The following is a 21,378-nucleotide window of genomic DNA, read 5'->3' as shown; positions in this document are numbered from 1 at the left end:
AGACCTCATGGGCAAGAAGACCCAGAGGAGCTCCCGGCCCACAGCCTGTAGAGAGCATCGAGGAGCGCAGCTCTGCAGGGAACAACCGATAAAAAGTGATGGCACATCCTGGTGATAGCATCACTTTAAGAGAGAGGAATACCCTTGATTATACAGGGGGGCCGTATATTGTACACAGCCCCACGTGGCACATATCAGTATACAGGGGGGTCATATACCACACACAGACAACATGGCACTTATTAGACTGAATACCTACACTGCCCAATGTGGCACATATCAGTATGCAAGGTGGACCATATATATATATGTGTATTATGCATATACACCGTACAGCGTCCATCAGATCTGCCTGGAAGTCAATCATCTGGGAAGTGTGAAGATATCCAACTCCAAATGTACAGCACAGGCGCATCACAAAGGAGCTTCAAAACAACGTCTCCCACAGCCTCCAGTGGAGGCTCCATCCCCCCCTTCTCCTCCTCCACCACCAGTGGAGGCTCCACCCCCCCTTCTCCTCCTCCACCACCAGTGGAGGCTCCACCCCCCCCCTTCTCCTCCTCCACCACCAGTGGAGGCTCCACCCCCCCTTCTCCTCCTCCACCACCAGTGGAGGCTCCACCCCCCCCTTCTCCTCCTCCACCACCAGTGGAGGCTCCACCCCCCCCCTTCTCCTCCTCCACCACCAGTGGACGCTCCATCCCCCCCTTCTCCTCCTCCACCACAAGTGGACGCTCCATCCCCCCTTCTCCTCCTCCACCACCAGTGGATGCTCCATCCCCCCCTTCTCCTCCTCCACCCCCCCTTCTCCTCCTCCACCACCAGTGGAGGCTCCATCCCCCCCTTCTCCTCCTCCACCACCAGTGGAGGCTCCATCCCCCCCTTCTCCTCCTCCACCACAAGTGGACGCTCCATCCCCCCTTCTCCTCCTCCACAACCAGTGGAGGCTCCACCCCCCCTTCTCCTCCTCCACCACCACCAGTGGAGGCTCCACCCCCCCTTCTCCTCCTCCACCACCACCAGTGGAGGCTCCACCCCCCCTTCTCCTCCTCCACCACCACCAGTGGAGGCTCCACCCCCCCTTCTCCTCCTCCACCACCACCAGTGGAGGCTCCACCCCCCCTTCTCCTCCTCCACCACCACCAGTGGAGGCTCCACCCCCCCTTCTCCTCCTCCACCACCACCAGTGGAGGCTCCACCCCCCTTCTCCTCCTCCACCACCACCAGTGGAGGCTCCACCCCCCCTTCTCCTCCTCCACCACCACCAGTGGAGGCTCCACCCCCCCTTCTCCTCCTCCACCACCACCAGTGGAGGCTCCACCCCCCTTCTCCTCCTCCACCACCACCAGTGGAGGCTCCACCCCCCCCTTCTCCTCCTCCACCACCAGTGGAGGCTCCACCCCCCCTTCTCCTCCTCCACCACCAGTGGAGGCTCCACCCCCCCTTCTCCTCCTCCACCACCAGTGGAGGCTCCACCCCCCTTCTCCTCCTCCACCACCAGTGGAGGCTCCACCCCCCCTTCTCCTCCTCCACCACCACCAGTGGAGGCTCCACCCCCCCTTCTCCTCCTCCACCACCAGTGGAGGCTCCACCCCCCTTCTCCTCCTCCACCACCAGTGGAGGCTCCATCCCCCCCCTTCTCCTCCTCCACCACCAGTGGACGCTCAATCCCCCCTTCTCCTCCACCACCAGTGGACGTTCTATCCCCCCTTCTCCTCCTCCACCACAAGTGGACGCTCCATCCCCCCTTCTCCTCCTCCACCACCAGTGGATGCTCCATCCCCCCCTTCTCCTCCTCCACCACCAGTGGACGCTCCATCCCCCCTTCTCCTCCTCCACCGCCAGTTGACGCTCCATCCCCCCCTTCTCCTCCTCCACCACCAGTGGACGCTCCATCCCCCCTTCTCCTCCATCACCACCAGTGGACGCTCCATCCCCCTTCTCCACCACTAGTGGACGCTCCATCCCCCTTCTCCTCCACCACTAGTGGACACTCCATCCCCCCTTCTCCTCCACCACCACCAGTGGACGCTCCATCCCCCTTCTCCTCCACCACTAGTGGACGCTCCATCCCCCCTTCTCCTCCACCACTAGTGGACGCTCCATCCCCCTTCTCCTCCACCACTAGTGGACGCTCCATCCCCCCTTCTCCTCCACCACTAGTGGACGCTCCATCCCCCCTTCTCCTCCACCACCAGTGGACGCTCCATCCCCCCTTCACCACCAGTGGACGCTCCATCCCCCCTTCACCACCATCACCACCAGTGGACGCTCCATCCCTCTTCTCCTCCACCACTAGTGGATGCTCCATCCCCCCTTCTCCTCCACCAGTGGACGCTCCATCCCCCTTCTCCTCCACCACTAGTGGACCCTCCATCCCCCCTTCTCCTCCACCACTAGTGGACGCTCCATCCTCCCTTCTCCTCCACCACTAGTGGACGCTCCATCCCCCCTTCTCCTCCACCACCAGTGGACGCTACAGCCCTTTCCTCCTCCACCACCAGTGGACGCTCCATTCCCCGCCTCCTCCACTACCACCAGTGGACGCTCCATTCCCCGCCTCCTCCACTACCACCAGTGGACGCTCCATTCCCCCTTCTCCTCCACCACTAGTGGACGCTCCATCCCCCCTTCTCCTCCACCAGTGGACGCTCCATCCCCCTTCTCCTCCACCACTAGTGGACGCCCCATCCCCCCTTCTCCTCCACCAGTGGACGCTCCATCCCCCCTTCTCCTCCACCAGTGGACGCTCCATCCCCCTTCTCCTCCACCACTAGTGGACGCTCCATCCCCCCTTCTCCTCCACCAGTGGACGCTCCATCCCCCTTCTCCTCCACCACTAGTGGACGCTCCATCCCCCCTTCTCCTCCACCACTAGTGGACGCTCCATCCCCCCTTCTCCTCCACCACTAGTGGACGCTCCATCCCACCTTCTCCTCCACCACTAGTGGACGCTCCATCCCACCTTCTCCTCCACCACCAGTGGACGCTCCATCCCCCCTTCAGCACCAGTGGACGCTCCATCCCCCCTTCAGCACCAGTGGACGCTCCATCCCCCCTTCAGCACCAGTGGACGCTCCATCCCCCCTTCTCCTCCATCACCACCAGTGGACGCTCCATCCCCCCTTCTCCTCCATCACCACCAGTGGACGCTCCATCCCCCTTCTCTTCCACCACTAGTGGATGCTCCATCCTCCCTTCTCCTCCTCCACCACCAGTGGACGCTCCATCCCCCCTTCACCACCAGTGGACGCTCCATCCCCCCTTCTCCTCCATCACCACCAGTGGACGCTCCATCCCCCTTCTCCACCACTAGTGGACGCTCCATCCCCCCTTCTCCTCCACCAGTGGACGCTCCATCCCCCCTTCTCCTCCACCAGTGGACGCTCCATCCCCCTTCTCCTCCACCACTAGTGGACGCTCCATCCCCCCTTCTCCTCCACCACTAGTGGACGCTCCATCCCCCCTTCTCCTCCACCACCAGTGGACGCTCCATCCCACCTTCTCCTCCACCACCAGTGGACGCTCCATCCCCCCTTCACCACCAGTGGACGCTCCATCCCCCCTTCTCCTCCATCACCACCAGTGGACGCTCCATCCCCCTTCTCCACCACTAGTGGACGCTCCATCCCCCCTTCTCCTCCACCAGTGGACGCTCCATCCCCCTTCTCCTCCACCACTAGTGGACGCTCCATCCCCCCTTCTCCTCCACCAGTGGACGCTCCATCCCCCTTCTCCTCCACCACTAGTGGATGCTCCATCCCCCCTTCTCCTCCACCACTAGTGGATGCTCCATCCCCCCTTCTCCTCCACCACTAGTGGACGCTCCATCCCCCTTCTCCTCCACCACTAGTGGACGCTCCATCCCCCCTTCTCCTCCACCACTAGTGGACGCTCCATCCCCCCTTCTCCTCCACCACCAGTGGACGCTCCATCCCCCCTTCTCCTCCACCAGTGGACGCTCCATCCCCCTTCTCCTCCACCACTAGTGGACGCTCCATCCCCCCTTCTCCTCCACCAGTGGACGCTCCATCCCCCTTCTCCTCCACCACTAGTGGACGCTCCATCCCCCCTTCTCCTCCACCAGTGGACGCTCCATCCCCCTTCTCCTCCACCACTAGTTGACGCTCCATCCCCCTTCTCCTCCACCACTAGTGGATGCTCCATCCCCCCTTCTCCTCCACCACTAGTGGATGCTCCATCCCCCCTTCTCCTCCACCACTAGTGGATGCTCCATCCCCCCTTCTCCTCCACCACTAGTGGACGCTCCATCCCCCTTCTCCTCCACCACTAGTGGACGCTCCATCCCCCCTTCTCCTCCACCACTAGTGGACGCTCCATCCCCCCTTCTCCTCCACCACCAGTGGACGCTCCATCCCCCCTTCTCCTCCACCACCAGTGGACGCTACAGCCCTTTCCTCCTCCACCACCAGTGGAAACTCCATCCCCCGCCTCCTCCACTACCAGAAGTGGATGCTCCATCCCCCACCTCCTCCACTACCAGAAGTGGATGCTCCATCCCCCACCTCCTCCACTACCAGAAGTGGATGCTCCATCCCCCACCTCCTCCACTACCACCAGTGGACGCTCCATTCCCCGCCTCCTCCACTACCACCAGTGGACACTCCGTCCCCCGCCTCCTCCACTACCACCAGTGGACGCTCCATCCCCAGCCTCCTCCACCACCACCAGTGGACACTCCATCCCCCTCTTCCTCCACCACCACCAGTGGACGCTCCATCCAGCAAAAAAGGCAAATAAAATTCTGGGATGTATTAACAGAAGCATACAGTACAGATCACGTGAAGTCATTATCGCACTTTACTCCTCTTTGGTCAGACCTCATCTGGAATACTGTGTACAGTTTTGGGCACCACATTTTAAAAAAGACATCGACAAACTGGAGCAAGTTCAGAGAAGAGCGACCAGAAAGGTGACCGGTCTGCAAACCATGTCCTATGAGGAACGGTTACAGGATTTGGGAATGTTTAGCTTGCAAAAAAGAAGACTGAGAGGAGACTTAATAGCTGTCTACAAATATCTGAAGGGCTGTCACATTGTAGAAGGATCATCTTTATTCTCATTTGCACAAGGAAAGACTAGAAGCAATGGGATGAAACTGAATGGGAGGAGACACAGATAAGATATTAGAAGACACTTTTTGACAGTGAGGATGATCAATGAGTGGAACAGGCTGCCACGAGAGGTGGTGAGTTCCCCTTCAATGGACGTCTTCAAACAGAGTGGTTAGCACTGCAGCCTTGCAGCGCTGGGGTCCTGGGTTCAAATCCCACCAAGGACAACAACAAGCAGTTTGTATGTTCTCCCCGTGTTTGCGTGGGTTTCCTCCGGGTTCTCCGGTTTCCTCCCACACTTTAAAGACATACTGATAGGGAATCTAGATTGTGAGCCCCGATGGGGACAGCGACGATAATGTATGTAAAGCGCTGCGGAATGTTAGCGCTATATAAAAATAAAGATTATTATTACAGGCTGGACAGACATCTGTCTGAGATGATTTAGTGAATCCTGCATTGAGCAAGGGGTTGGACCAGATGACCCAGGAGGTCCCCTCCAACTCTACCATTCTATGATCCCCCTCCTCCACCACCAGTGGACGCCCCAGCCCCCTCCTCCTCCACCACCAGTGGACGCCCCAGCCCCCTCCTCCTCCGCCACCAGTGGACGCCCCAGCCCCCTCCTCCTCCACCACCAGTGGACGCCCCAGCCCCCACCTCCTCCTCCACCACCAGTGGACGCCCCAGCCCCCTCCTCCTCCTCCACCACCAGTGGACGCCCCAGCCCCCTCCTCCTCCTCCACCACCAGTGGACGCCCCAGCCCCCTCCTCCTCCTCCTCCACCACCAGTGGACGCCCCAGCCCCCTCCTCCTCCTCCGCCACCAGTGGACGCCCCCTCCTCCTCCGCCACCAGTGGACGCCCCCTCCTCCTCCTCCGCCACCAGTGGACGCCCCCTCCTCCTCCTCCTCCGCCACCAGTGGACGCCCCAGCCCCCTCCTCCTCCGCCACCAGTGGACGCCCCCTCCTCCTCCGCCACCAGTGGACGCCCCCTCCTCCTCCTCCTCCGCCACCAGTGGACGCCCCAGCCCCCTCCTCCTCCACCACCAGTGGACGCCCCAGCCCCCTCCTCCTCCACCACCAGTGGACGCCCCAGCCCCCTCCTCCTCCACCACCAGTGGACGCCCCAGCCCCCTCCTCCTCCACCACCAGTGGACGCCCCAGCCCCCTCCTCCTCCACCACCACCAGTGGACGCCCCAGCCCCCTCCTCCTCCTCCTCCACCACCAGTGGACGCCCCAGCCCCCTCCTCCTCCACCACCAGTGGACGCCCCAGCCCCCTCCACCACCAGTGGACGCCCCAGCCCCCTCCTCCTCCTCCACCACCAGTGGACGCCCCAGCCCCCTCCTCCTCCACCTCCACCAGTGGACGCCCCAGCCCCCTCCTCCTCCTCCACCACCACCAGTGGACGCCCCAGCCCCCTCCTCCTCCACCACCACCAGTGGACGCCCCAGCCCCCTCCTCCTCCACCACCACCAGTGGACGCCCCAGCCCCCTCCTCCTCCACCACCACCAGTGGACGCCCCAGCCCCCTCCTCCTCCACCACCACCAGTGGACGCCCCAGCCCCCTCCCCCTCCTCCTCCACCACCAGTGGAAGCCCCAGCCCCCTCCTCCTCCTCCTCCACCACCACCAGTGGACGCCCCAGCCCCCTCCTCCTCCTCCTCCACCACCAGTGGACGCCCCAGCCCCCTCCTCCTCCTCCACCAGTGGACGCCCCAGCCCCCTCCTCCACCACCAGTGGACGCCCCAGCCCCCTCCTCCTCCACCACCAGTGGACGCCCCAGCCCCCTCCTCCTCCTCCTCCACCACCAGTGGAAGCCCCAGCCCCCTCCTCCTCCTCCTCCACCACCACCACCAGTGGACGCCCCAGCCCCCTCCTCCTCCACCACCAGTGGATGCCCCAGCCCCCTCCTCCTCCTCCTCCACCACCACCAGTGGACGCCCCAGCCCCCTCCTCCTCCACCACCACCAGTGGACGCCCCAGCCCCCTCCTCCTCCTCCTCCACCACCACCACCAGTGGACGCCCCAGCCCCCTCCTCCTCCTCCTCCACCACCACCAGTGGACGCCCCAGCCCCCTCCTCCTCCACCACCAGTGGACGCCCCAGCCCCCTCCTCCTCCACCACCAGTGGACGCCCCAGCCCCCTCCTCCTCCACCACCAGTGGACGCCCCAGCCCCCTCCTCCTCCACCACCAGTGGACGCCCCAGCCCCCTCCTCCTCCACCACCAGTGGACGCCCCAGCCCCCTCCTCCTCCACCACCAGTGGACGCCCCAGCCCCCTCCACCACCAGTGGACGCCCCAGCCCCCTCCTCCTCCTCCTCCACCACCACCAGTGGACGCCCCAGCCCCCTCCTCCTCCTCCTCCACCACCACCAGTGGACGCCCCAGCCCCCTCCTCCTCCTCCTCCACCACCAGTGGACGCCCCAGCCCCCTCCTCCACCACCAGTGGACGCCCCAGCCCCCTCCTCCACCACCAGTGGACGCCCCAGCCCCCTCCTCCTCCACCACCAGTGGACGCCCCAGCCCCCTCCTCCTCCTCCTCCACCACCAGTGGACGCCCCAGCCCCCTCCTCCTCCTCCTCCACCAGTGGACGCCCCAGCCCCCTCCTCCTCCACCACCAGTGGAAGCCCCAGCCCCCTCCTCCTCCTCCTCCACCACCACCAGTGGAAGCCCCAGCCCCCTCCTCCTCCACCACCACCAGTGGAAGCCCCAGCCCCCTCCTCCTCCTCCTCCACCACCACCAGTGGACGCCCCAGCCCCCTCCTCCTCCTCCTCCTCCACCACCAGTGGACGCCCCAGCCCCCTCCTCCTCCACCACCAGTGGACGCCCCAGCCCCCTCCTCCTCCTCCTCCACCAGTGGACGCCCCAGCCCCCTCCTCCACCACCAGTGGACGCCCCAGCCCCCTCCTCCTCCACCACCAGTGGACGCCCCAGCCCCCTCCTCCTCCTCCTCCACCACCAGTGGAAGCCCCAGCCCCCTCCTCCTCCTCCTCCACCACCACCACCAGTGGACGCCCCAGCCCCCTCCTCCTCCTCCTCCACCACCACCAGTGGACGCCCCAGCCCCCTCCTCCTCCACCACCACCAGTGGACGCCCCAGCCCCCTCCTCCTCCACCACCACCAGTGGACGCCCCAGCCCCCTCCTCCTCCTTCTCCACCACCACCAGTGGACGCCCCAGCCCCCTCCTCCTCCACCTCCACCACCACCAGTGGACGCCCCAGCCCCCTCCTCCTCCTCCTCCTCCACCACCAGTGGACGCCCCAGCCCCCTCCTCCTCCACCACCAGTGGACGCCCCAGCCCCCTCCTCCTCCACCACCAGTGGACGCCCCAGCCCCCTCCTCCTCCACCACCAGTGGACGCCCCAGCCCCCTCCTCCTCCTCCTCCACCACCACCAGTGGACGCCCCAGCCCCCTCCTCCTCCACCACCAGTGGACGCCCCAGCCCCCTCCTCCACCACCAGTGGACGCCCCAGCCCCCTCCTCCACCACCAGTGGACGCCCCAGCCCCCTCCTCCTCCACCACCAGTGGACGCCCCAGCCCCCTCCTCCTCCTCCACCACCAGTGGACGCCCCAGCCCCCTCCTCCTCCTCCTCCACCACCAGTGGACGCCCCAGCCCCCTCCTCCTCCACCACCAGTGGACGCCCCAGCCCCCTCCTCCTCCACCACCAGTGGACGCCCCAGCCCCCTCCTCCTCCTCCACCACCAGTGGACGCCCCAGCCCCCTCCTCCTCCTCCTCCTCCACCACCAGTGGACGCCCCAGCCCCCTCCTCCTCCTCCTCCTCCACCACCAGTGGACGCCCCAGCCCCCTCCTCCTCCTCCTCCTCCACCACCAGTGGACGCCCCAGCCCCCTCCTCCTCCTCCTCCACCAGTGGACGCCCCAGCCCCCTCCTCCTCCTCCACCACCAGTGGACGCCCCAGCCCCCTCCTCCTCCTCCACCACCAGTGGACGCCCCAGCCCCCTCCTCCTCCTCCACCACCAGTGGACGCCCCAGCCCCCTCCTCCTCCTCCTCCACCAGTGGACGCCCCAGCCCCCTCCTCCTCCTCCTCCACCACCACCAGTGGACGCCCCAGCCCCCTCCTCCTCCTCCACCACCAGTGGACGCCCCAGCCCCCTCCTCCTCCTCCACCACCAGTGGACGCCCCAGCCCCCTCCTCCTCCTCCACCACCAGTGGACGCCCCAGCCCCCTCCTCCTCCTCCACCACCACCAGTGGACGCCCCAGCCCCCTCCTCCTCCTCCACCACCAGTGGACGCCCCAGCCCCCTCCTCCTCCTCCACCACCAGTGGACGCCCCAGCCCCCTCCTCCTCCTCCACCAGTGGACGCCCCAGCCCCCTCCTCCTCCTCCACCAGTGGACGCCCCAGCCCCCTCCTCCTCCACCACCAGTGGACGCCCCAGCCCCCTCCTCCTCCACCACCAGTGGACGCCCCAGCCCCCTCCTCCTCCACCACCAGTGGACGCCCCAGCCCCCTCCTCCTCCTCCTCCACCACCAGTGGACGCCCCAGCCCCCTCCTCCTCCTCCTCCACCACCAGTGGACGCCCCAGCCCCCTCCTCCTCCTCCTCCACCACCAGTGGACGCCCCAGCCCCCTCCTCCTCCACCACCAGTGGACGCCCCAGCCCCCTCCTCCTCCACCACCAGTGGACGCCCCAGCCCCCTCCTCCTCCACCACCAGTGGACGCCCCAGCCCCCTCCTCCTCCACCACCAGTGGACGCCCCAGCCCCCTCCTCCTCCACCACCAGTGGACGCCCCAGCCCCCTCCTCCTCCACCACCAGTGGACGCCCCAGCCCCCTCCTCCTCCACCACCAGTGGACGCCCCAGCCCCCTCCTCCTCCACCACCAGTGGACGCCCCAGCCCCCTCCTCCTCCACCACCAGTGGACGCCCCAGCCCCCTCCTCCTCCACCACCAGTGGACGCCCCAGCCTCCTCCACCACCAGTGGACGCCCCAGCCCCCTCCTCCTCCACCACCAGTGGACGCCCCAGCCTCCTCCACCACCAGTGGACGCCCCAGCCCCCTCCTCCTCCACCACCAGTGGACGCCCCAGCCCCCTCCTCCTCCTCCTCCACCTCCACCACCAGTGGACGCCCCAGCCCCCTCCTCCTCCTCCACCACCAGTGGACGCCCCAGCCCCCTCCTCCTCCACCACCAGTGGACGCCCCAGCCCCCTCCTCCTCCACCACCAGTGGACGCCCCAGCCCCCTCCTCCTCCACCACCAGTGGACGCCCCAGCCCCCTCCTCCTCCACCACCAGTGGACGCCCCAGCCCCCTCCTCCTCCACCACCAGTGGACGCCCCAGCCTCCTCCACCACCAGTGGACGCCCCAGCCCCCTCCTCCTCCACCACCAGTGGACGCCCCAGCCCCCTCCTCCTCCACCACCAGTGGACGCCCCAGCCCCCTCCTCCTCCACCACCAGTGGACGCCCCAGCCTCCTCCACCACCAGTGGACGCCCCAGCCCCCTCCTCCTCCACCACCAGTGGACGCCCCAGCCCCCTCCTCCTCCTCCTCCACCTCCACCACCAGTGGACGCCCCAGCCCCCTCCTCCTCCTCCACCACCAGTGGACGCCCCAGCCCCCTCCTCCTCCACCACCACCAGTGGACGCTCCATCTCCCTCCTCCTCCTCCACCACCACCACCAGTGGACGCTCCATCTCCCTCCTCCTCCACCACCACCACCAGTGGACGCTTCATCCTCCTCCTCCTCCTCCTCATCCACCACCACCAGTGGACGCTCCATCCCCCTCTCTCACCTTGCACATCAGCGCCCAGGTCCCGCCAGGTGGGGGCGTAGTTGATGCAATGTCCGCACCAGGAGGAGTAGAACTCCAGCAGCCAGGCAGACGAGGAGTTGTACAAGGCGCCGGGCACCGATCTCCGCGCCAGTATGGCGATGCCAGCATCCTGCGGCCCATACAGCGTCTTCTCCGTAGCCACCAGCAGCACGGCCCCGGCCAGGAGAATCTGCAGGACCGCCCGCACCCCCGGCATCCCGGAACAGCCAGCCATCGCTACCGTGCAGCTGCAGCCGACCTTTCACCCCGTGACGTCATACACTGGAAACCCATGAGGGGCGGGGAGAGGAGGCGGAGGGCAATAGATCCGGAACACGCCCAATCACGGCTTCCACGGGGGGAAAAGGCGGAGACTCAGCGATCAACAGACCACGCCCCGTCACGTACGCAGCACTCAATATGGGCGTGGCAGTGATGGGGCGGTGACTCCGTCCATCAGCAGACCACGCCCTGCTCTTCCCAGTTTACAGCAGGCAGTGTAAATCCTCGCGCTCCACTGTCCTTACTGCAGAAATAACCTGGTGCCGGATTATAGGACTGTCACTACTTACATTTATGTGATCGAAGCTTTAAGAGGCCAGGCTCAATAGCTCACAGGACATCCCTACAGAGGCGATGCTTTGCAGGACTCCACACCTTTGCATCATAGCTGCGATGCTCTGACAACCATTTCAGCGTGTTGTGCTCCAGTTAGGTAATAGACCAAGCCCGTCGAGTACCGGGAACCGACCTCGCCAGGCCCGCCGTGTATCAGAGACCCAATGTGTATTGGGGAACCCCCCCATCAGATCCCTCGTATAACCAGAACCCCCCCTTCTAGACCCGCCGTGTATCGAGAACCCCCCCCCCCCCCCCCCCCGCCAGGCCCGCCGTGTATCAGAGACCCAATGTGTATTGGGGAACCCCCCCCATCAGATCCCTCGTATAACCAGAACCCCCCCTTCTAGACCCGCCGTGTATCGGGAACCCCCCCCCCCCGCCAGGCCCGCCGTGTATCAGAGACCCAATGTGTATTGGGGAACCCCCCCATCAGATCCCTCATATAACCAGAACCCCCCCTTCTAGACCCGCCGTGTATCGGGAACCCCCCCCCCCCGCCAGGCCCGCCGTGTATCAGAGACCCAATGTGTATTGGGGAACCCCCCATCAGATCCCTCGTATAACCAGAACCCCCCCTTCTAGACCCGCCGTGTATCGGGAACCCCGCCAGGCCCGCCATGTATCAGAGACCCAATGTGTATTGGGGAACCCCCCATCAGATCCCTCGTATAACCAGAACCCCCCCTTCTAGACCCGCCGTGTATCGGGAACCCCCCCCCCCGCCAGACCCGCCGTGTATCAGAGACCCAATGTGTATTGGGAACCCCCCACCAGACCCGTCGTATAACGAGAACCCCCCCCCTTCTAGACCCGCCGTGTATCGGGAACACCCCCCCCCCCCGCCAGGCCCACCGTGCATCAGAGACCCAATGTGTATTGGGAAGCCCCCACCAGACCCCTCGTATAACGAGAACCCCCCTTCTAGACTCGCTGTGTATCGGGAACCCCTCCCCCCGCCAGACCCGCCGTGTATCAGAGACCCAATGTATATTGGGAACCCCCCACCAGACCCGTCGTATAATGAGAACCCCCCCTTCCAGACCCGCCGTGTATCGGGACCCCCCTCCTCAGTCAAACCCGCCGTGTATCGGGAACCCCCCCCGCCAGACCCGCCGTGTATCGGGAACTCCCCCACCAGACCCGCCATGTATCGGGAACTCCCCCCGCCAGACCCGCCATGTATCGGGAACTCCCCCCGCCAGACCCGCCATGTATCGGGAACTCCCCCCGCCAGACCCGCCATGTATCGGGAACTCCCCCCGCCAGACCCGCCATGTATCGGGAACTCCCCCCGCCAGACCCGCCATGTATCGGGAACTCACTGCCAGACCCGCCGTGTATTGGGAACCCCCCCCCCCACCAGACCCGTCGTATAACGAGAACCCCCCGCCGTGTATCGGGAACCCGTCCACTAGATCTGCCGTATAACGAGAACCCCCCACCGTGTATCGGGAACCCCCCGTCAGGCCCGCCGCATAACGAGAACCCCCCGCCGTGTATCGGGAACCCACTGCCAGACCCATCGTGTATTGGGAACCCCCCCCCCACCAGACCCGTCATATAACAAGAACCCCCCCCGCTAGACCCGCCGTGTATCAGGAGTTCCCCCGCCAGACCCGCCGTGTATCAGGAACCCCCCCCAAATCAGACCCGCCATTTTTCTGGAACCCTCCCCACGTTAGACCCTCCGTGTATCGGGGACTCCCCCCGCCAGACCCACCGTGTATCGGGGACTCCCCCCCGCCAAACCCGCCATGTATCGGGAACCCACTGCCAGACCAGTCATATAACGAGAACCCCCCCACCAGACCTGTCGTATAATGAGAACCCCCCCACCGTGTATCGGGAACCCACTGCCAGACCCACCGTGTATCGGGAACCCACTGCCAGACCCGCCGTGTATCGGGAACCCCCCGCCGGACCAGTCGTATAACGAGAATCCCCCTCCAGACCCGACGTGTATAGGGAACCCCCCGCACCAGACCTGTCGTATAACGAGAACCCCCCGCCGTGTATGAGGAACCCCCCTGCCAAACCCGCCGTGTATCGGGAACCCCCCGCTAGACCCGCCGTGTATTGGGAATTCCCCCACCAGACCCGCCATATATCGGGAACCCCCCGCCAGACCCGCCGTGTATTGGGAACCCACTGCCAGACCCGCCGTGTATCGGGAACCCACTGCCAGACCCGCCGAGTATCAGGAACATCCCCCCCGCCGGACCCGTCGTATAACGAGAACCCCCACCAGACCCACCATGTATTGGGAATCCCCCCTTCAGACCCGCCGTGTATCGGGAACCCCCACCAGACACGTCATATCATGAGAATCCCCCGGCATGTATCGGGATCCCCCCGCCATGTATCGGGAACCCACCACCAGACCTGCCGTGTATCGAGAACCGCCCACCAGACCCCTCGTATAGCGAGAACCCCCTCACCAGACCCGCCGTGTATCGTGAACCCTCCGCCAGACCCGCCGTATTCCCGGAACCCCCCACCAGACCTGCCGTGTACTGGAAACCCCCTGAACTTGGAGAAAAGAGACTCGGAGCGGATATAATTAAAAAGAAAGCACAACCCCCTTCAATCGTCCTTTTCAGTATTTGGAATCTGTACCTGGAGGAGGTGCAGGTCAGATTTTGGTCTCTGCTCCTTCCAGGTACCCTGACGTGTATCACTGTGGAGTGACCCTTAATTGAGCAAAACAAAATTTTGGATAATTTTGCTCTAATCCCAATCTGGGAAAGGGTGGTCCGGCCACCATGAAAGCCCCTCCAAGGGCATTGAGGGGGATCGATCAGAGATTTTCAACCAGTCAAAGCAAAGCCAAGGAGGGGGATCAGACCTGTAATGTCCACCGTGAAGCCCCCCGTAGGTCGGGGGAGCGGCCTCAGATCTCACTACTTAGTAGTTGCTGTTTGATGGGATTAAAATTGGGAAAAGTGCGGGTCGTTCCATTAAAGCCTTCAGCCCCTTTGGGACAGGGGGTGGAAATTTGGTGAGAGATAAAAGGGTTGTCATAGCTGAGACAAACGCCATCCTAATCCTCTAGGTGTGGAGAGTGGGGTCTCCATGGAGGGGGCAGCGATTACGTACAACGATGATCAGAAGGTTCCAAAATGAGGTCAGAAAGGGCATTATATACTGAATACAGAGATCATACAGACTGTGAATCGAGAATTCTTCCAGATCGTATCTGAAGCCTTCGTCCCTGGAGGCCATTGGTTCAGTGCCATATTCCAAACTATCCAGGGGATCCCTAGTCCAGCGGGTGGTCGTCCCAGCCCCCGGAATCCAGCGGGTGGTCTTCCAAGCCCCCGGAATCCAGCGGGTGGTCTTCCAAGCCCCCGGACTCCAGCGGGTGGTCTTCCCAGCCCCCGGAGGGAGCCCAGAGGGTGGTCATCCCAGCCCCCGGAGTCCAGCGGTTGGTCGTCCCAGCCCCTGGAGTCTAGCGGGTGGACGTCCCAGCCCCCGGAGTCCAGCGGGGGGTCGTCCCTCTTATGGTCATGACGAATGTAACGTTCTCATTACAAATCAACGACGTATGAGAAAAATAATTAGTAAAACTTGTTTATTAAAATACAAAAATGTACAAAAACACAAGAAATAAATATTGTAACAAACTCAAATATAAAATCAATTAAAAGCAGAAGATGACAACTATCCATGGGTTATGTCTGGTACTGCATCTCGGCTTCAATGAAATTAACGAGGTTAAGCTGCAATACCAGACACAACCAGTAGTCAGGGATGGCACTGTTTTTGTAAGAAAGCAGCCAAGTTTTTCCATTCTTACACAACCCTTTGATATAAGAGTACAAACAATGATTATAAGAATTAAGGTGCAAAATAAATAAAAAAGAAAGCGTAAAATCACCCAACACAACACACATCAGAAATATCAAAATGTAGACTGGTCCGAACAACATCTCCTCCATCCTGTTCTCCAGTTATGGGATGTCCACTCTCCTCAGATCACCTAATAGACAAAAAATGGTTTATTTTATTATTTTTCAGAACCAGCGCCACCCACGTCCATGAGTTGTGTCTGGTATTGCAGGTCAATCGCATGCGATTGAATGTAATACCCAATACTGGACTTGGGTAGCGCTGTTTCTGGTTTAAAAAAAAAAAATCTAATCCTGGACAATTCCTTGAAGCCTAGGGCTCCATGGTGCCACAGATGGAGGTGAAACTCGATAGACAAGAACGACTATATGACTTTCATTCAGTGGCGACCCACAAGATGCACATACCTGGAAGGCAGAGCGTCTCCTCCAAGCGCCGGCCATTAATGAGTGCGAGTAAAGGTAGTATCGCCTATCACTAGGAGTGACTCCTTCATCAGATCTTCAAAGATCCCATCAATAAAATTCATTAAGGATGAAGTTCTATGTCCACACAGTGAAGTGGACGTGTGGCGTTTCCCAGCCGCCTGGAGATAAGATACAAGATATCAGATCTATCTACAGTGGCTTGCGAAATTATTCACCCCCTTGGCTTTTTATCTATTTTGTTACATTACAACCTGTGTTTAAATATTTTTGTAATCCGATGTGTGTAGCGAAGTGAGAACAATATAGGCATAAATTACATTTATGGGATCAAATAACTAAAAATTGGCATGTGCATATATATTCACCCCTTTTGCGATGAAGCTCCTTAAAAATTTCTGGTGCAAGCAATTCCCTTCATAAGTCACAAGCTTAGTGACAGGACGTCCACCTGTGTGCTATCTAAGTGTCACAAGCCTGTCAGTATTTACACTTTACCTCTTCTGAAAGGCCACAGAGGCTGCAACACCATTAACAAGAGGCACCACCAACCAAACACCACCATGAAGACCAAGGAGATCTCCAAACAACACCATGAAGACCAAGGAGATCTCCACACAACACCATGAAGACCAAGGAGATCTCCAAACACGTCAGGGACAAAGTTGTTGAGAAGTACAAGTCCCAGAGCTATGTTATAAAAAATATCCCAATCTCTGATGAGCCCCCGGAGCACCATCACATCCATTATCATCAAATGGAAAGAAATTGTACCACAACAAACCTGCCAAGAGAGGGCGCCCACCAAACTCTCAGCCCGGGCAAGGAGGGCATTAATCAGAGAGGCAGCACAGAGACCAAAGGTAACGCTGAAGGAGTTGCAGAGTTCCCAAGCAGAGACTGGAGTATCAGTCCATACGACCACGATAAGCTGTGCTCTCCATAGAGGTGGCCTTTATGGAAGAGTGGGCAGATAAAAAATACTTACACACAAAAATTGTAAGGCTCGTTTTGAGTTTGCCAAAAGACATGTGGGAGACTCCCCAAATGTATGGAGGACCGTGCTGTCATCAGATGAGACCAGAATTTAACTTTTTGGCCACCAAGGTAAAAGCCATGTCTGGCGCCAAACCAACACAGCTCATCACTCCAAGAACACCATCCCCACAGTGAAACATGGTGGTGGCAAGATCAGTCTGTAGGGATGTTTTCCAGAAGCAAAGACAGGGAAAATGGTCCGAGTCGAGGGGAAAATGGGTGATGCGAAATACAGGGATATTCTTCAGCAAAACCTCAAGAATATCCTCAGTCTGTCAGTGATTTGAGACTGGGACGGAGGTTCACCCTCCAACAAGACAATGACCCAAAGCATACTGCTAAAGCAACACTCGAGTGGTTAAAGGGGAAACGTGTAAATGTTCTGGAGTGGCCTAGTCACAGCCAAGACCTTAATCCAACTGAGAATCTGAGGTCAGACTTGAAAATTGCTGTTCACCAGAGGAAACTATCACTATTTCGTCCAATTTGTTGTTTACTTCACAATAAAAAAAAAAGCAAATGTTCACAGTTGTAGACATGTTCTTTACATGAACTGATGCAAACCCTCAAAAAAAAAGAGAAATTTTAGGTTGTGAGGTAGCAAAACACGAAAAATGACAAGGGGAGCGTATACTTTCGCAAGCCACTATCTATCTCCCTTCCTCAATAATTCCTCCTGGAAATATATGACTACATTGATAACGATTTTTGTCAAATTGGTGTATCTCCACAGTAACACCATCGCCACTAATTGGACAGTGTCAGCCTGTGTTCAGACATGCCCCCAACTTATAACACAATTTACACAAAAACTTCCAGGAGGAACAACAGATAATTCTAATAAAGCATGCTCCCGCATTGTTATTTCATGGAGAATTTAGTAAAATGCACCCGTCAGGAGAGCGATGATTCCTCTGTAAATACGACTGTTAGCAGATTCAGCTTTCCAGATCGGTAGGAACAATGGCGCAGTGTTTTCGGTCGGTTCTTCTTCTCTGTCGTCCTTTACAATTATTCTTAAGGAAATTACCTTGTTTGCCTACTGAAACTTTAATCTGGAAAAGAAGCCTCTAAATATCTTTCCTTAAAGACTGAGCCAATGTACACAAGCCAGGAACCTGCAAGGCAAATAACCCTGGAGCGGAAAAGCCCAAGCACCGGCGTATGCGAAATCTCACACAGGAACAGCTGCTGCACCTGTCTCATCCCAGCTGTATCCCAAATATAATTCACATTATGTCGCATTAGTCAACCAGTTTGCTGAAATACTCTGTGCTGCTGAGAATCCGTTTGTTTCACTATTTATGTTGCAGAGTGTGCTTTCTTGCATTAAGTCTCCTCACCGGCTGCAACAAAATCTGTTAACTCGTCTGCTGAAATACTCTGTTCTGCTGAGGATCCCCATCCTTCCACTTCCTTTTCTTCACACATTGACACAGCCACCTTTTAATCACTAACATAACCCGCACAGTCAGCACTTGCTGCTGGAGACAACATTATCACTGAACTGTTTAAAAATGGGGAGGTCGTCTGTATGACAGGGGCAACATGGATGACATAGGAGGATTCAGGGTCCCAGTCTGTGAGCCAGAATGGAAGGCCATATAGTGAGAGCAGCTCCTGGGTCCAGGGTCCCAGTCTATGAGCCAGAATGGAAGGCCATATAGTGAGAACAGCTCCTGGGTCCAGGGTCCCAGTCTATGAGCCAGAATGGAAGGCCATATAGTGAGAGCAGCTCCTGGGTCCAGGGTCCCAGTCTATGAGCCAGAATGGAAGGCCATATAGTGAGAGCAGCTCCTGGGTCCAGGGTCCCAGTCTATGAGCCAGAATGGAAGGCCATATAGTGAGAGCAGCTCCTGGGTCCAGGGTCCCAGTCTATGAGCCAGAATGGAAGGCCATATAGTGAGAGCAGCTCCTGGGTCCAGGGTCCCAGTCTATGAGCCAGAATGGAAGGCCATATAGTGAGAGCAGCTCCTGGGTCCAGGGTCCCAGTCTATGAGCCAGAATAGAAGGCCATATAGCGAGAGAAGCTCCTGGGTCCAGAGTCCCAGTCTATGAGCCAGAATGGAAGGCCATATAGTGAGAGCAGCTCCTGGGTCCAGGGTCCAGTCTATGAGCCAGAATGGAAGGCCATATAGTGAGAGCAGCTCCTGGGTCCAGGGTCCCAGTCTATGAGCCAGAGAAGAAGGCCATATAGCGAGAGAAGCTCCTGGGTCCAGGGTCCCAGTCTATGAGCCAGAATGGAAGGCCATATAGTGAGAGCAGCTCCTACTTTGGTGGTCCTGTTACATAGCAGTGCCTTGAGAAAACATTCATACCCCATGAACTTTTTAACATTTTTTCAAGTTACACCCACAAACTTCAGTGTATTTTATTGGGATTTTATGTGATACTAACACAAAGTAGCAAGTAATTGTGAAGTGTAAAGGAAATGATAGATGGTTTTCTAAATGTTTTAAAAATATAAATCTGAAGATTGTGACATGTATTTGTATACAGCCCCCTGCAGTCTGAAAAATTCAGAGTGATCAATTGTCTCCAGAAGTCACATAATTAGTAAATTGAGTCCACCTGTGTGTATTTTATACTCAGGATAACTACTGCTGTTCTGTTAAGACCTCAAAGGTTTGTTTCAGAACATTAGGGATCAAACAGCATCATAAAAACCAAGGAGCACACCAGACAGGTCAGGGATAAAGTTGTGGAGAAGAGTAAAGCAGGGTTAGGTTATAAAAAATAGCCCAAGCTCTGACCATCTCATGGAGAATTGTTCAATCCATCATCCACAAAATGGAAAGAGTATGACACAGCTGCAACCCTACCAAGACATGACTGTCCACCTAAACTGACATCCCAAGCAAGGAGGGCACTAATTAGAGAAGCGACCAAGAGACCTATGGTCACTCTGGAGGGGCAGCAGAGATCCATAGCTCAGGTGAAAGAATCTGTCCACAGGACAACTATTAGTCGTATATATCACAAATCTGGCCTTTATGGAAGAGTGGCAAGAAGAGAGCCATTTTTGAAAGCCATAAGAAGTCCCGTTTGCAGTTTTCAAAAAGCCATTTGGGGAAACACAGCCAGCATGTGGAAGAAGCTACTCTGGTCAGATGAAACCAAAGTAGAACTTTTTGGGCTGAATGTAAAACGTTATGTGTGGTAGAAAGCTAACACTGCACATTACCCTGAAAACACCATCCCCACCGTCACACATGATGGTGGCAGCATCATGCTGTGGGGAGTATTTTCTTCAGCAGGGACAGTAAAGCTGGTCAGAGTTCATGACTGCAAAAAACTTGAGACTGGGATGTAGGTTCACATTCAAGCAGGACAACGACCCTAAACAAATCAAAGCATATTCATGTGTGTGAATGGCCCAGTCACAGTCCACACCTAAATCCCATTGGAAATCTGTGGTAAGACTTAAATTACTGTTCACAAACCTCTCCATCCAATGTCACTGAGCGAGAGCGAGTGTGCAAAGAAAAATGGAGAAAAATGTCACCTCTAGATGTGCAAAGCTGGAGAGACAGACCCCAAAAGACTAGAGCAGTAATTGCAGCAGAAGGTGGTCCTACAAAGTAGTGACTCAGGGGGCTGAATACAAATGCACGTTACAGTTTTTAGATTTATATTTTTAAAATATTTACAAAATCATCTATCATTTCCTTAGCACTTCACAAATACTTGCTACTTTGTGTCTGTATCACATAAAATCCCAATAAAATACAATTAAGTTTGTAGGTGTAACATGAATAAATGTGGAAAAGTTCACAGGGAATGAATACTTTTTCAAGGAACATTTCTTTAATTTTGCTTATACAAAAAATGCAATATATGTACTTACATATGTGTATACAGTGAAGGAAACAATTATTTGATTCCTTGCTGTTTTTGTAAGTTTGCCCACTGACAAAGACATGAACAGTCTATAATTTTAAGGGTAGGTTAATTTTAACATTGAGAGATAGAATATCCAAAAAAATATCAACAAAATCACATTGTATAAATTATATAAATTTATTTGCATTTTGCAGTGAGAAATAAGTATTTGATCCCCTACAAACCATTATAAGTTCTGGCTCCTACAGACCAGTCAGACGCTCCTAATTAACTCGTTACCTGCATTACAGCTGTCTTACATAGTCACCTGTATAAAAGACTCCTGTCCACAGACTCAATTAATCAGTCAGACTGTAACCTCTACAACATGGGCAAGACCAAAGAGCTTTCTAAGGATGTCAGGGACAAGATCATAGATCTGCTCAAAGCTGGAATGGGCTACAAAACCATAAGCAAGACGTTGGGTGAGAAGGAGACAACTGTTGGAGCAATAGTAAGAAAATGGAAGAAATCCAAAATGACTGTCAATCGACATCGATCTGGGGCACCATGCAAAATCTCACTTCGTGGGGTATCCTTGATCATGAGGAAGGTGAGAGATCAGCCTAAAACTACACGGGGGAACTTGTTAATGATCTCAAGACAGCTGGGACCACAGTCACCAAGAAAACCATTGGTAACACATTACACCTTAAAGGTTTAAAATCCTGCAGTGCCCGCAAGGTCCCC

The 21,378-nt window shown here is 58.0% G+C and overlaps 2 protein-coding genes across 10 annotated transcripts in view; both read right to left on the bottom strand.

The window, feature by feature from the left end:
* The window catches only part of QSOX2 (quiescin sulfhydryl oxidase 2), a 69,895-nt gene extending 58,692 nt beyond the window's left edge, over nt 1-11,203 (bottom strand). Inside the window, exon 1 of the mRNA XM_073640147.1 lies at nt 10,853-11,203. Coding sequence (XP_073496248.1) covers nt 10,853-11,108 — 256 coding nt within the window. The 5' untranslated portion in view covers nt 11,109-11,203. The remainder of the gene's footprint in view (nt 1-10,852) is intronic.
* A 3,845-nt stretch (nt 11,204-15,048) lies between these two features.
* The window catches only part of CCDC187 (coiled-coil domain containing 187), an 82,276-nt gene continuing 75,946 nt past the window's right edge, over nt 15,049-21,378 (bottom strand). For all 9 annotated transcript variants that reach the window (XM_073640137.1, XM_073640140.1, XM_073640139.1 and 6 more), the window contains 2 exons: nt 15,751-15,929; nt 15,049-15,473 (listed from right to left, as the gene is read on the bottom strand). In XM_073640137.1, coding sequence (XP_073496238.1) covers nt 15,786-15,929 — 144 coding nt within the window. In that variant the 3' untranslated portion in view covers nt 15,049-15,473; nt 15,751-15,785. The remainder of the gene's footprint in view (nt 15,474-15,750; nt 15,930-21,378) is intronic.

The sequence above is a fragment of the Phyllobates terribilis genome, unplaced genomic scaffold, assembly GCF_046119375.1.
Source record: "Phyllobates terribilis strain yellow unplaced genomic scaffold, ASM4611937v1 Scaffold_7__3_contigs__length_470593459, whole genome shotgun sequence".
Classification (NCBI taxonomy): Eukaryota; Metazoa; Chordata; class Amphibia; order Anura; family Dendrobatidae; genus Phyllobates; species Phyllobates terribilis.
This window is presented reverse-complemented; position numbering and strand designations above follow the sequence as displayed.